General features: G+C 52.9%; 1 protein-coding gene across 3 annotated transcripts; it reads left to right on the top strand.

The window, feature by feature from the left end:
* The first annotated feature begins 7,631 nt into the window (after positions 1-7,631).
* Positions 7,632-14,963, top strand: JRK (Jrk helix-turn-helix protein). Of its 3 annotated transcripts, XM_059874400.1 has the most exons (3): positions 7,632-8,644; positions 9,333-9,379; positions 11,686-14,963. In XM_059874400.1, the coding sequence occupies exon 3, from the start codon at positions 12,046-12,048 to the stop codon at positions 13,630-13,632; it is 1,587 nt and encodes a 528-aa protein (XP_059730383.1). In that variant the 5' UTR covers positions 7,632-8,644; positions 9,333-9,379; positions 11,686-12,045; the 3' UTR covers positions 13,633-14,963. The 3 variants fall into 3 exon arrangements, with proteins under 3 accessions (XP_059730383.1, XP_005215350.1, XP_005215351.1); XM_005215293.4 differs by lacking the exons at positions 7,632-8,644; positions 9,333-9,379 and adding an exon at positions 9,517-10,844; XM_005215294.5 differs by lacking the exons at positions 7,632-8,644; positions 9,333-9,379 and adding an exon at positions 9,517-9,556.
* The last annotated feature ends 263 nt before the right edge of the window (positions 14,964-15,226 follow it).

Raw genomic sequence — 15,226 nt, forward strand, 5'->3', positions numbered from 1 at the left:
TCCTTTTCCTATTTGGAACCAGTCTATTGTTCCATGTCCAGTTCTAACTGTTGCTTCCTGACCTGCATACAGATTTCTCAAGAGGCAGATCAGGTGGTCTGGTATTCCCATCTCTTTCAGAATTTTCCACATTTTATTGTGATCCACACAGTCAAAGGCTTTGGTGTAGTCAATAAAGCAGAAATAGATGTTTTTCTGGAACTCTCTTGCTTTTTCCATGATCCAGCAGATGTTGGCAATTTGACCTCTGGTTCCTCTGCCTTTTCTAAAACCAGCTTGAACATCAGGAAGTTCACGGTTCACATATTGCTGAAGCCTGGCTTGGAGAATTTTAAGCATTACTTTTCTAGCAAGTGAGATGAGTGCTAGCTCTTAGACAAATCAGTGTTACGGCTCTATTTTATTTAGAAGATAGCAGGAGAATCCATCCTCGAAGCGTGAGGGCATGCCAACCCAAAGACGCGAAGAGAAGAGAGTGGAGGAGCGCGCCAGCATGCGGGAGAGAGAGAGAGAGCACGGGCGCTTTGGCTCCTCTTTTTATGTTTCTTCCTCCCCCGGGCCTGCCCTATGCAAACTGGGCTTAGCCAGGAGTGCTGTTTGTTCCACTTGAGGTCTTCACCCCGGTCCTCGGACCTTCCTTTCTTCTATTTTCACAGGCTTTTCCCTTCCTTGTCTTTTAGCCACTGCCATTCTGGACTCTTTTTCCCTATTCTAACTACCTAGCATAACCATATACAAAACTTTTCCTCAGGGTTGACTTTTCACAAACCTTATCCCTTTCTGTACCCATTACTGTCATCGTCCATCTAAAAAGCCACCTGTAAGTTAGGCTTACTTCCTTTTCCCTTCACAAAATGCAATTTCATTCCTCATACCCTTTTTACCGAAAACACACTTCCTACTTCCCTTAAGCAACCAAAAACTGATTTTTATATCAGCATTTTATAGACTGGTGAGCATAAATACCAGTGATAATTTCTAAAACCTTTGTTTTCTTAGAGAGAACATTTTAGGATAGCACCAAACATCATTTATTTTTAATCCTAAATCTCTTATATTCTCTATAAGAGGTAGTGTTTAGTAGTAAATGTTTCAAATTCTTATTTTATTTGGAAATGACTTAGCTATTCAATAGACTTCCAACACTTGGTTAAGCACAACCCTTAGAAGTTCAAGTTACCCCAGTCTGGATAGACTATTTTAGACAGACATTCCTAATAGAGTTCTTATTTCACGTACATTTTTTAAGAAGTTTCTTCATGCAAGGTAATTTCTTTGCTGACAAATTTGTAACAGATATACTAATATTTAACTTACAGGCATTTAATACTGAATATTTCCCAGTTCATGCATGTGAACCTGAAATTCATTTTGAAGAAGGAATTCATAGGGCCTGGACTCCATCTTAGGCCTGTTCATGCTGATCATGCTCGGCCACCTTTCCAGTGGACTCTAAACTCTGTGTTTAGTGCCTATGAAAACAACAACAGAAGGATAAGACCCCCTCCAGACAGGGGAACCTTGAAGATCGTATCTAGGTTACTCATCGCCTAAGAGAAAACATATACTAATCACCCCTTCCTCCAGACAGGCCATAAATTTTTCTGTATCTATCGGAGTGTCAGATCAGATCAGATCAGTCGCTCAGTCGTGTCTGACTCTTTGCGACCCCATGAATCGCAGCACGCCAGGCCTCCCTGTCCATCACCAACTCCTGGAGTTCACTCAGACTCATGTCCATCGAGTCAGTGATGCCATCCAGCCATCTCATCCTCTGTCGTCCCCTTCTCCTCTTGCCCCCAATCCCTCCCAGCATCAGAGTCTTTTCCAATGAGTCAACTCTTCGCATGAGGTGGCCAAAGTACTGGAGTTTCAGCTTTAGCATCATTCCTGCCAAAGAAATCCCAGGGCTGATCTCCTTCAGAATGGACTGGTTGGATCTCCTTGCAGTCCAAGGGTCTCTCAAGAGTCTTCTCTAACACCACTGTTCAAAAGCATCAATTCTTCGGCGCTCAGCCTTCTTCACAGTCCAACTCTCACATCCATACATGACCACAGGAAAAACCATAGCCTTGACTAGACGAACCTTTGTTGGCAAAGTAATGTCTCTGCTTTTGAATATGCTATCTAGGTTGGACACAACTTTCCTTCCAAGGAGTAAGCATCTTTTAATTTCATGGCTGCAGTCACCATCTGTAGTGATTTTGGAGCCCAGAAAAATAAAGTCTGACACTGTTTCCACTGTTTCCCCATCTATTTCCCATGAAGTGATGGGACCGGATGCCATGATCTTCGTTTTCTGAATGTTGAGCTTTAAGCCAACTTTTTCACTCTCCACTTTCACCTTCATCCAGAGGCTTTTTAGTTCCTCTTCACTTTCTGCCATAAGGGTGGTGTCATCTGCATATCTGAGGTTATTGATATTTCTCCCGGCAATCTTAATTCCAGCTTGTGTTTCTTCCAGTCCAGCGTTTCTCACAATTGCACTCATCTCACACGCTAGTAAAGTGATGCTTAAAATTCTCCAAGCCAGGCTTCAGTAATATGTGAACCATGAACTTCCTGATGTTCAAGCTGGTTTTAGGAAAGGCAGAGGAACCAGAAATCAAATTGCCAACATCCGCTGGATCATGGAAAAAGCCAGAGAGTTCCAGAAAAACATCTATTTCTGCTTTATTGACTATGCCAAAGCCTTTGACTGTGTGGATCACAATCAACTGTGGGAAATTCTGAAAGAGATGGGAATACCAGACCACCTGATCTGCCTCTTGAGAAATCTGTATGCAGGTCAGGAAGCAACAGTTAGAACAGGACATGGAACAACAGACTGGTTCCAAATAGGAAAAGGAGTACGTCAGGGCTGTATATTGTCACCCTGTTTGTTTATTTAATTTCGGTCTAGTTAGTCTAAATTTTGGCTATAAAACTATGGTCACCAAATAAGAATTACAATTTTTGACAATGTGGTCACAATGTTTTTTAGACTCCCGAGGAAACTTGAAGAAAAACTTCTCTCTTTAAGAATTCTTGCACTGAGGAAATAACTCCTCCTATACCTTTAGACCAGAGCTCTCTGGATCACTTATCTGCTGCTGCTACTGCTGCTAAGCCACTTCAGTCGTGTCCGACTCTGTGCGACCCCATAGACGGCAGCCCACCAGGCTCCCCCATCCCTGGATTCAGCAGGCAAGACCATATCTAATTCCTGAAACCAAAACGAACAAAAAGGGGATTTTAAAATCTTACTCCAAACATTTTTTTATTCATAACTAAGTTTGGAAAGCAAAGCTATAAGACCTCTTGTGTCTATTTGGATGAATGTATATCTCAGTGTGTGTCTTTTTTTTTTTTTTAATAATATTGCTGATTGCTGAGATCAATTTGTAAATGAGCTGTAATCTAATTGGCCTTAAAAGAAAAAGAAGTAAGCACTTACAAATCAAGTAATTCTAAATACAAGAGAAAGTAACCTAAATTGTTGTAGCCACGCATTCCTGGAAACAAACTCACTCAGAAGGACAATGCGGATAGTGGAGTGCAGTTTATTACACAGGTGGGCCCAGGGCAGAGTCTCCTCTTAGCCAAGGGAGCTAACCCTTGGGTTGGGTTCACAAACCCAACCAGCATTTGTGAAAATCATGTGTATGTGTCTGAGCCCACCACTCCAAATTCCTTGAGACTTACATAAACCGAGGAAAATACAATCCCAATAACCCCCTCATTCATGTCCTATGTGTTCGTGTGCTCAAACAGTCAAACAATTAGCCAATAATCAATAAACTGTTCATCAAGGCTGTATATTGTCACCCTGTTTATTTAACTTATATGCAGAGTACATCATGAGAAACGCTGGACTGGAAGAAACACAAGCTGGAATTAAGATTGCCGGGAGAAATATCAATAACCTCAGATATGCAGATGACACCACCCTTATGGCAGAAAGTGAAGAGGAACTAAAAAGCCTCTGGATGAAGGTGAAAGTGGAGAGTGAAAAAGTTGGCTTAAAGCTCAACATTCAGAAAACGAAGATCATGGCATCCGGTCCCATCACTTCATGGGAAATAGATGGGGAAACAGTGGAAACAGTGTCAGACTTTATTTTTCTGGGCTCCAAAATCACTACAGATGGTGACTGCAGCCATGAAATTAAAAGATGCTTCAGCCATGAAATTAAAAGACGCTTACTCCTTGGAAGGAAAGTTGTGTCCAACCTAGATAGCATATTCAAAAGCAGAGACATTACTTTGCCAACAAAGGTTCGTCTAGTCAAGGCTATGGTTTTTCCTGTGGTCATGTATGGATGTGAGAGTTGGACTGTGAAGAAGGCTGAGCACTGAAGAATTGATGCTTTTGAACTGTGGTGTTGGAGAAGACTCTTGAGAGTACCTTGGAGTGCAAGGAGATCCAACCAGTCCATTCTGAAGGAGATCAGCCCTGGGATTTCTTTGGCAGGAATGATGCTAAAGCTGAAACTCCAGTACTTTGGCCACCTCATGCGAAGAGTTGACTCATTGGAAAAGACTCTGATGCTGGGAGGGATTGGGGGCAAGAGGAGAAGGGGACGACAGAGGATGAGATGGCTGGATGGCATCACTGACTCGATGGACATGAGTCTGAGTGAACTCCAGGAGTTGGTGATGGACAGGGAGGCCTGGCGTGCTGCGATTCATGGGGTCACAAAGAGTCGGACACACCTGAGCGACTGATCTGATCTGAGACCAAAATTTAGTACTCAACTTGGCCCTGATAACAAGGGCAGATTGGCCTCAGCAGGGATTGTCCCTCTGGGGAAGTAGGTGTCTTAGTTTGATCAGCCCCAAGCTGTTGATTACAGGAGGAAGTCCTGGACATAAGGGAACTTCAGTTCATTTTCCTATCCTATGTCAATAAAGATCTAATATCTTTAGGCCACTTTTCTTGTCATTGGATCATAACTATAGATTAGCCAGTCATTTAAAAAATTTTCCCAAGGGGTTCCCAGGTGGGGTGTGGAACCTTAGAGTGAGAAATTCACGTATTAGCTCGAACAGTTTGTACCAGATGTCTGTGCACTTAAACCAAACCAACAAACCAAACCAGAACTTCACCATCCAGGAGTCACACTCCAAATGAAACAAAAGGCAAAGAGATGCCCAGAAATCAAAAGCCAAGTGGCAAGAGTGCCCCAAAAAGATGGTAAAGCGATGCCCCCAAATCAAAAGCCAAATGGCATAAATGCCAAACGTGACCTCCCAGTTCCCCTAGACCTGCGACCTGCAAAGTGAGTGCCAGCAGCCTTTTTAGTTCCGACAGTTTCAAGCAATTTCTTGTTGATTTGCTGCAAAGAAGTTACTCTATCATTTCCTGCTTTAGAAGCTTTTAGATACCAGTCAAAGCACAGCCGGCCTCTTCTAATTGTACACGCAAAAACTTTTAGAATATCAAAGAACCCCAATTTGGCCATTTTAGGGTAAGATTTCTTTCAGTATAATTTCTCCAATTAACTAGGTACTTGCGAGTATGAGCTCTGTGTGTATTGTACATGAGTGTTAGTCAGAGGCTGGCTTTCTGACATCCTTTTGTTTCTATTTTTGAGAGTTTCTGTATCCCATTTTAAGCTGAATTTGTCAGGGATAAAAGTCACTAGTGAACCTGTGTAGTGGGCCCACGTGCCGCTTGTGAGCTTAACTCCTCCAGGAGTCACTCCAGAGTCACTTCAGCTCATCTTACGTGTCTCGGATTCTGCCTCCAGCAATCTAAGACCACCGTGGCTGCTCAGGTCACTGAATGGCAGTTCTTATGTGCGACCCCCAGATGAACAAGTATTTTAGTTAATGAGTGGGTTTCCCTATGGGACTACTGCATGATATGAGGACTAGGCCTCCACCACTCCTGTACATTTCTCAGTCATCTGAGAAAACCAAAACCAGCCGGGAGGAGTCTTGTCCCTTTTCTTCAGAGCACAGCTCTCATGTATTTTCCTCACTTTTACCCTGACAAATTCTATAATGGCAGTCAAATTTAGTGTCATATCAGCCTCTTACTTAACCACTCAGCCAACACCGTTCAGTCCCCTACAACGGAGCGACTTCAGCATCTTTCAGCCGAGCCCTGGGTATTCCTTGATTTTTTTCCCAATCGAACCCCCCTCCCCAGTACCTTTCCACTGGGTGGGCAATTCTCCTGGCGTGTTTCAGCCAGCCCCCCACCCAGGAGCTTTTGACTGGGTGGGAATTCCTCTGTATCTTTCAACTGAGCCCCTCTCAGTGTGTAGACCATGAGTGGGTATGCCCCGGATATTTCACCCAGGCCCCCCCACCCCAGAGTCTTTCCTGGTGGGAGGGGGCAGGTAACTGCCTCCACCGCCAAATAAAACTCAGAATCTCAACCAATATGGGAGATTCAAGAACCAGGAGAGACTTTACCCAAATCCGTCTGCACTCCCCGAGGAAGCGGATGGGTGCAAGGGGCCGCTGCTGGTACAACAGCTCCGGTTCCTTGTGGAGTCCAGTTGCAGGAAGGAAGTCCACTCTGGGTTGTTTCATCGATCACCATAACTGTCGACTAAAAACAGATGCACAACTTGAGAGCTGTGAGGTAAGTTTTATTTGGGGCAAAATGAGGACTGCAGCCCGGGAGGCAGCATCTCAGACAGCTCTGAGAGACTGCTCCAAAGCGGCAGTGGGGGAAAGTCAATATATAAGGTTTTGGGGAAGGGGGAGTTCAATACCATGAAGCACTCATTTTACAAAAGGGTTTTTGTTAATCATGAGAATCTGATGTCACCAGGAAGTGATTAGTGCTTCTGTAGATAAGAGGAGATACAAGGATTGAGATCACAAAATCTGTTCCTAAAAACATCCAACTAGGTAAAGACCCATCCCACCAGATTCCCTGGAGCACAGAGTGTCTCCCTCCACCCTGAACCCCCTCGGGGGTGTTGAAGGTCAGCAGCTATAGGGCATGGGTTCAATCTCTGTAGAGGCAGATGGCAAATGCCTTTGTTGTTCAGTCGTTGGCAATGCTCTTGGTAAGTGCCAATTTGTAGTTGACACTTAGGATGAACGGTGCTGGGTTTGTGATCTCCGAAGAAGAAGATTTAGCTTTGGGACCAGGGACCAGGTTTGATCACTCAAGAGCTTTTGTGTAGCAGAGTTTTATTAAAGTGAAAAAGGGACAGACAAAGCTTCTGACACAGACATCAGAAGGGGGACGGAGAGTGGAGCTGTATACTTTTTAGTTATTACAATAGATCAAAAGAATGTCTCAAGGTTGTAAAAATTTTACCAGACCCACTCCCACAACTTACATTTTAGGATGACAGCATTAGAATTTAACAATGGAAAGATCCTACCAGACCCATTCCCTAATATACATTCTAAAATATCAGGATTAGTCAGAAGGTTTTCAGAAAGGAGAAACTGTCCTCCTGCAGAATACATTGTTGTTATATAATCCATAGTACAAACTGAGTTGTTTGTTGTGTAATCATCAGTTTTGGGCTTAAAGAAAAAAAAAAAAAAAAAAGTTTGTTCTTTCCTTTTCGAGAACCTCAGACCCCTATCTCCTCCCTGGGGACGCTGGACTTATCAAACTGCCTAGGAACTGACTCTCTCAGTGACAGCTGGACCCAGCCAGGCCTGGTGGCCCAGGAGGACCTTTCTGGGGCGCACGGGATGCGGGGACGTCCACTCAGCCAGATCCTTTCCAAGACTTCCGGGCTGGGGACCATCTGGCATGGTTGGGGGCCAGACACTGTCCACTGGGGGGATACTTAGGGGAGGGGGCCCTCCACGTCAGGCTTCATGTGGCACCAGGGGATGGTCTTCCTCCTCCTGTCTCTTCCAGACCCCTTCCTCTCTACCAGAGTGGACTCAGTCCTGGAGACAAGGTCTGAGGTCCCAGTGAGCCGGTGGGAGCTTCCAAGGGAGCTCTATGCAGGTTCGCGGAGGCGCAAGTGATCCTGTGCCCACAAGGTGGCAGCAGAGTGCCCCGCGAGGACAGAGTGGCCTGGACCAGAGAGAGGGGCTGGCAGAGGCCAGATGCTGCCTGGATGTGGAGGCCAGAGTGCGCGTGTTGGGGGAAGGGGGTGAGAGGCAGAGGGCGGGGATGGCTGGGTTTTTGGCTGGAGCGATGGAGACGTGGAGCTGCTATTCACTCCGGTGGGGAAGGTGAAGCTGAAGCTCGCGGGGCGGGAGGGGTGTGCACCCAGGTTTAGAGATGGCTGATTCACAGTGCGTTAGAAGGCTATGAGGGGACGCTGGGCGCTGGGTAGGGCACACGCGGCTAGAGCTTGTGGGCGGGGTCCTGGCAGGAGGCGTACATTTCGCCGCCTGCCTTTGCTGATAGGCACAGCGTGAGGCTGGAGGAGATACCCCGGGAGTGGGTGTGGACAGAGAGGAGAGAGCCAGAGATGAAGTTGGCCAGGTGGCAATCAGCAGGAGAGGGTGAGGAAGGAGGACCAGGGGTGGGAGCATCCTGGGAGCCAAGGCAAGAAGCTATGAAAATCCATCTAAGTTCCCCGCGGCCACCATAACAAGTGACTGTAAACTTGGCTTCAAACAACACATATTTATCATCTTGCAGTTCTGGAGGTCAGAAGTCTGACATGAGTCTTAGAGCTGAACTCAAGGTGTCCACAGAGCTGGTTCTTCTGCAGGCTCCGGTGAGAATGCCTCCTTTTCTTTTCCGAGTCCTAGAAGTTCTGCATTCCTTGACTCGCGGCCCCTTCCTCCTGTGTCTGGCCTCACATCTCCTTTTCTGGCTCAGCTCCCATGGTCCCATGGTTCTTCAGCCCTGTGCCTCCTTCCTCCTCCTCATGAGGAGCCTGTGACGGATGACACCCGGCCCATGGGATAACCGGAATAATCTCCCACCTCAAGAATCGTAACTCAGTAGCATCCACAGTCACTGATAACAAGTGAGGTGACCCAGTGACACAGGGCTCTGGGCATTCGGGCTCGGACGTCCTCTGCCCCTCATGCAAAATACATTCACCCCATCCCAAGGTCCCCAAATCTCAACTCATTACAGCGTCAAGGCTTCAAGTCTTTTCATCCAAATCGTCTCAATTAGGGGAGGATGAGGCTCTAGCTAGGAGACGCGGGTTTGACCCCTGGGTCGGGAAGATCCCCTGGAGAAGGACATGGCAACCCACTCCAGTACCCTTGCCTGGAGAACCCCACGGACAGAGGAACCTGGTGGGCTACAGTCCATGGGGTCGCAAAGAGTCGGACACAGCTGAGCGACTAACACACGGGAGGCTCTAGTGGAGGCTGGGGAGGAGAAAAACAGCCTTGGCCTTTGGGCTTCGCAAAGGGAGGGGCTCAAGCACTGCTTTCCCCCATCCGCAGCCTCCTGCCACCCTCGCCCAGCGATGCACCCATCACCGAACACACAGGTACGGTCACCACCCGGCCCGGGCAGCCAGCCGCAGGCTCCGGCCGCCCGCGAGACCACAGAGATGCCGAGTCCTCCGAGACGCCTAGAGCGCCCCGGAAGTGGCTGGGGGGGCCGCGGGCCGGCGGGGGGCGGGGCGGGGCGCTTCCGGCCGGCGGCGGCGGCCAGGCGTCCGCAGGTGAGCGAGCTCTGGGCCGGTGTGGCGGGTGAGGCGGGCGCCGGAACTCGGGGCCTGGCTGCTGGTGCGGAGCGCTCCTGGGTCCCCCGGAACTGATTTGGTCCCTCCGCAGCCTCCCTCCGAGCCGGGCCGGCATTCCGGCCCGAGGCGGGACCGGCGTCCGAGTTCCTTTCCCCCGGAAGGAGCCGGCCTGAGCCCTGGCCTCTTTCTTCTCTTTTTAGCTTTTGCCCTTCTGCCCCAGACGTGGTCCCCGGAATAGGAGCGTTCTCAGAACAGGCCTCGTCTCTTAACCGAGCCGGTCCCTTGCCCTAGGCTGCCCCAGGCTTGGGTCCCACAACTGCGCCCACGACGGCCTCGCTTCCCTGCAGGGTGTGCCGACGTCCTCGCCTGAGCGCGGACCCCTGCTCAGCCCCTCTTCCCTCCCAGGATTCCAGCCCTTCCTCGGGCCAGAACGTGTGTCTTGAGCACTTCTCCCGATAGTCAACCCCCGACCCCTGCCCCGACCTCACGCTGTTGGCTGCTCCCAAAGAAAGGTGCTTTCTCACTTGCTCCCCCTGAATTCCGCAGGCCTTCTCTGAGGACGAGCCACTCCCTGCTCGCAGGAAGGGGCCGCATGCAGGTGGTGCCTCGCTGCTCTCTCTCTTGCCCACAGTCTGCCCCCTGCCCCCTCCTACCCTCCCCTATGGCACAGGAGGATGTCCACAGCGAGGCCGCAAACGGTCTTCATTGTTCTTGCCGTGTTATGGTACCTTTTAGCGTAAGTTGCTTCAGAAGTAATATACCTGCATGTCACTTTTAAAGGAAGTTTCTGCCTCGCCAGCAGGACCGGTGTGTTCTAGCTCCTGCTGCACACGCCTCGTGTCAGGCACCCAGTGAGCAGTTTCTGGCACTGAGTCCCCTTCTCTGGTCCTTCCTCCTCCTTCCTGTTGTGCTTAGTGTCAGTCCCTCCGACGTGACTGGGGCCCCCTGTTTCCTCCTGGTTTTTACAGTGGTTTTGCACTACACGTCTTCTTGAGGATGGATTTTGGCCTTTCATCCCCTCTGCTCCTCATGGGGCCAGGCAGTGCACAGTCACACTGTCACACAGCCATTAGGATGAAAACAGGTCCCAGAAGGACCAGCACCCCCACTTTGCAGCCCAGGAGACTGACTCAGAGGGCTCAAAGGATGAATCTGGGGCTGGCTGCTGACAGGCCTAGTGTTTGTTTTTGGGAGTCTTGCTACATCTGAAAACACTTCACTTGTGTTGAGCTGTGGTCTCAAAGGGCTGCTTTTGTACATTCCACATGTGAGTAGTCCTGTGGCTTCACCCACAGCATGAAGTTGGGTGGGGCCACACGTGAGGGTTTGGGAGGGAGGTGAGGTGGGGGTCCCACCTGGAAGAGTGGCTGTGAGCGCTGCCTGCCTCTCTGCGGTGGGACGTGCTGGCAGTCACTCCCAGGTCAGAGTGGGTGTGAGTGCTGTTTGCACGCTCATATGTGACTGTGTGACCAGAGGTGTCCGAGGCTGTGGGGACCAGTAGTTGAGAGACTGGCAGCCCCTCCTGGCTCTGGGAGGAGCCTGAGGCCCACTGAGCTTATCTTTCTAGAAGGAGTTTGTAGCCTACTCTTGAAGAGAGGGCTTGAGGGACTTGTTTCTGTAGAGGCTTGCAGGCTCCGCAGCCCCAGACTCCTAGAGGAATCCCTGCCCACTGCAGCTCCTTTGCCCCTGCCTCAGCCGCTCTCTAAGGAACGAGGGTTTTATGAAGGCGCTCATGTCGGGTGGCCCAGTGAGCAACTGTGGAGGGAAAGTTGAGTCTGGATGTGGGACCTCCCAGCGCTTGGTGACACCCCAGCTTTGTTCAGTAGCCTCACCCGTCACGTTTTCCTGGGAGGTCAGATTGCACCCGAGAGCCACTTTTAGTTTGGAGCTGTAGCGAGCGACTCCAAGGTCACCGTGGAAGCTGAGAAGAGCCAGTGAGCCCAGTAGCCCCCGAGCTGGCCTCTTGCGTCACCGCCGGCAGCTCTCTTCATTGTCCCCCAGACCCCGCCAGTGGCTGCTTCAGCGCAGGTAAAGTGCCGAGGCCGTGCTTGCGAGGCCGAGGCACGTGCCCTGTGATGTTTCTCTTTCTTCCCCCTTTTGCTTTCCAGCTGATAAAGCACCATGTGCGAGAGAGAGACCCCCATGGCTCAGGCGGCGAGACCTCGATTAGCTGGAAACCAGCTCCCAGGGGCCCTCTACTCTCCGGTCCATGTTTGAGGGGAGTCGCTGCCACCATCCCTGCAGAGAAGGCCAGAGGTCCAGCCGTGGGAACGCCCAGGGTGGCTGACGCTGGTCCCCCTGCAGAGAGGGTTGGGAAGCTGCTGGAGCTTGAGAGAGGAGCCAAGAAGGGGCCCTGACTTGTGCTGGCCCTCGTCAGCACCGGCAGGCGAGGGTGGGGGAGGAAGCGGCAGGAAGGCCGCCAGCCCCTGCCCAGGCGCGACCCCTTGGCTGGGACGAGCCCCCTCCTCATGGCCTCCAAGCCGGCTGCCGGGCGGAGCCCTGGGGAGAAGCGCAAGAGGGTGGTGCTGACCCTGAAGGAGAAGATGGACATCTGCCGGCGCCTGGAGAAGGGTGAGAGCAGGCGGGCGCTGATGCAGGAGTACAACGTGGGCATGTCCACCCTGTACGACATCAGGGCCCACAAGGCCCAGCTGCTCCGCTTCTTCGCCAGCTCCGACTCGGACAAGGCGCTGGCGCAGCGCCGCACCCTGCACACGCCCAAGCTCGAGCACCTGGACCGCGTGCTGTACGAGTGGTTCCTGGTGAAGCGGTCTGAGGGCGTGCCCGTCTCGGGCCCCATGCTCATCGAAAAAGCCAAGGACTTCTACGAGCAGATGCAGCTGACCGAGCCCTGCGTGTTTTCTGGCGGCTGGCTCTGGCGCTTTAAGGCCAGACACGGCATCAAGAAGCTGGATGCGTCCAGCGAGAAGCAGGCGGCCGACCAGCAGGCAGCCGAGCAGTTCTGCGGGTTCTTCCGGAGCTTAACCGCCGAGCATGGCCTGTCCCCGGAGCAGGTCTACAACGCTGACGAGACTGGCCTCTTCTGGCGCTGCTCCCCCAGCCCCAGCCCAGAGGGCGGGTCGGCACCTGGGCCCACACAGAGCAAGGACCGGCTGACCGTCCTCATGTGCGCCAATGCCACGGGCTCCCACAGGATCAAACCCTTGGTGGTCGGGAAATGGGGCAGCCCCAAGGCGGTGCAGGGCCTCCAGCACCTGCCCGTTGTGTACAAGGCCCAAGGCAGCGCCTGGGTGGACAAGGAGATTTTTGCTGACTGGTTCCATCACATCTTCGTGCCCGCAGTGAAGGAGCACTTCCGAGCCATGGCCCTGCCAGAGGACAGCAAGGCCATCCTCCTCCTGGACGGGTCCCGGGCCCACCCTCGCGAGGCTGAGCTGGCCTCGGAGAACGTGTTCACCATCTTCCTGCCCGCCAGCGTCACCGCCCTGCTCCAGCCCATGGACCAGGGCATTCGGAGGGACTTCATGAGGAACTTCGTCACGCCCCGCGGCAGGCTGCAGGCCTTGGCCCCGCGCTGCAGCGTGCAAGACGCCGTGCTCGACGTGGCCTGCGCCTGGGACGCAGTGCCGGGCGCCGTCCTCAGCCGGGCCTGGAGGAAGCTGTGGCCTGAGGCTGCACTCACGGAGGGCTCATCCTCTGAGGAGGAGCCCGAGCGGCTCAGGACTAAGCCCCCTGACCAGGCCTTCACGCACACCCCCGGGCTCACAGCAGGCGCCCCGGCCCACCTCGGGAGCGCAGCCTTGGGGAGCCTGGAGCCAGCAGAGGCTGGAGGGGTGGACAGGGCGGCCTGGGAGCAGGCGGCGGTGTCCTTCGATGCCCTGGTGCGCTTCGCAGAGGCACAGCCCTGCTTCTCGGTGCAGGAGCTGGGCCAGCTGCGCGCGCTGCGCTCCGTGTTCAGCAGGCGGTGGCAGGCGCAGCGGGGCAGGGCCCCCGCAGCCGCGGTCAAGCTCGAGGCGCCCTGGGAGCGCCCTGGGCCTTGCGGCACCCAGCCTTGCTCCCCACTGCCCGGCTCGTCCACGGCCGGCGAGGCGTGAGGCAGTGAGGTTTGACCTGCGATCTCGGGGTCACGTTTCTTGGAACAGCCTGCCCCGTCGAGGTTTTGCCGTGTGCTCTGTCCTGCCACCTGAGTGCGAGGAGGTCTTGCTGAAGGGCCCACCCAGACCCAAAATGTCCCAGAACCTCCAGGGGCCACCACCCAGCTTGTATTCGCTGCCTGAGCCTTGCAGTGTGCAAGGGTAGGGATGTCTGTCTGTCCAAGCGGGGAAGGGCCACCTTCAGCCAACTGACTGCGGTCCCCACTGCTGCTTGATGGGGCTGACACTTCCCAAGGGCCCCCTGCTTGCGCCCTGGGGCTGTATGCAGGTCTGGGGGCCAGCCCTGGGTCAGGCAGGTCACTGAGGGTAGGACTTGATTGTGAATGAGAGTCCGGGTGGCCCCTGCCTGTGGCGTTGCAGGCCCTGTCCCCACGTCAGTCGTCAGCTCTCCTGGCAGAGTGAGCGTCACTTCCAAGTTGCCCTGGGCCTCGGGCCCCAGGATGCAGTGGTAGAGTTGTTAGAGCCAGCAGGAGCGGGCCACTGGGGAGCCCATTGCCGCAGTGTGGGGCCCCAGATCGCTGCCAGTGTTTGAGCATCTTGGCTCCAAGTCCTGTACGTGGTCCATAGTCCCTCAGTCCCTAGAACTTGCATTTACAGCCTCTGCATTAGTAAAACTGGACCAGACGTTCAGAAGTTCGTCTTAGGTGATGTGACAAGAACAGTAAAAGGAGCTGCTCAGATGCCTAGCAGCGTCGGAACTCTCATTTTGAGCTGTTGGCCCCATAGTGATTCACGTGGGGAAAGCTGACTGTGGGGGCAGCTCTTGTAAAGACCCGTACCAGGAGACTCGCTGTGCTCCCTACGCTTCTGATGCCTCTGTTCTGTATCGCTCGTCACCAGACGGAGTGCCCCTGGCCAGCCTGGTCCCTTATCACCAGACAGAGAGCCCCTGGTCACTCATGACCGGACGGAGCGCCCCTGGCCAGCCTGGTCGCTTGTCAGCAGACGGAGCACCCTGGGCAGCCTGGCCGCCCTCTTTGAATGAACCGGAAGTGGGCATCCTTTTCTGGGCTCTTCAGCATTTGCCTTCTGTTTGGGCAGCTGATTGAACACACAGTTTTCATTCCTGTTATTTATCGCACTGAGACACCCTTGTTCCCGCAAGAGCCAAGGGGAGGCGAGGGTTTGGTTTGTGGTCGTTTCTCTGGTCTTTGCGTCCTTCCAAACACTGAGGTGACAGTCATGGCTGGCCTGCCACTGCTCTGTGAGCCGTGTTTCCTGCTGAAAACGCGTGTGTGAAGATTGTGAAACAAGCACAGGTCATTTTCAAAGTGGCGTTGCCGATTCTTTGGGCCAGACCGCCTCCTGCTGAGCCGTCACGTCGGTCTCCCGCACGTGTGGGGGCGACAGCTGTGCAGCGTGCACTCGCACCCCTTCTGCACTCGTGTGTCCCCTGTGCTGTGGGCATGTAGCAGGGTCAGATGTCGGGGCAGCAGCCTGGACGTGAGGGATGGACACACGGAGACCCTCCCCACGGCCAGCCCCAGTCCAGCGGCCTGGAGCCGCAGGACGGTGCTGGGGGTGGGCCAGCTTC

The sequence above is a fragment of the Bos taurus genome, chromosome 14 (assembly GCF_002263795.3).
Source record: "Bos taurus isolate L1 Dominette 01449 registration number 42190680 breed Hereford chromosome 14, ARS-UCD2.0, whole genome shotgun sequence".
Lineage (NCBI taxonomy): Eukaryota > Metazoa > Chordata > Mammalia > Artiodactyla > Bovidae > Bos > Bos taurus.

Bases quoted from the DNA above. Each gene is read 5' to 3' on its own strand.
- JRK (XM_059874400.1), top strand. From the start codon at position 12,046: ATGGCCTCCAAGCCGGCTGCCGGGCGGAGCCCTGGGGAGAAGCGCAAG.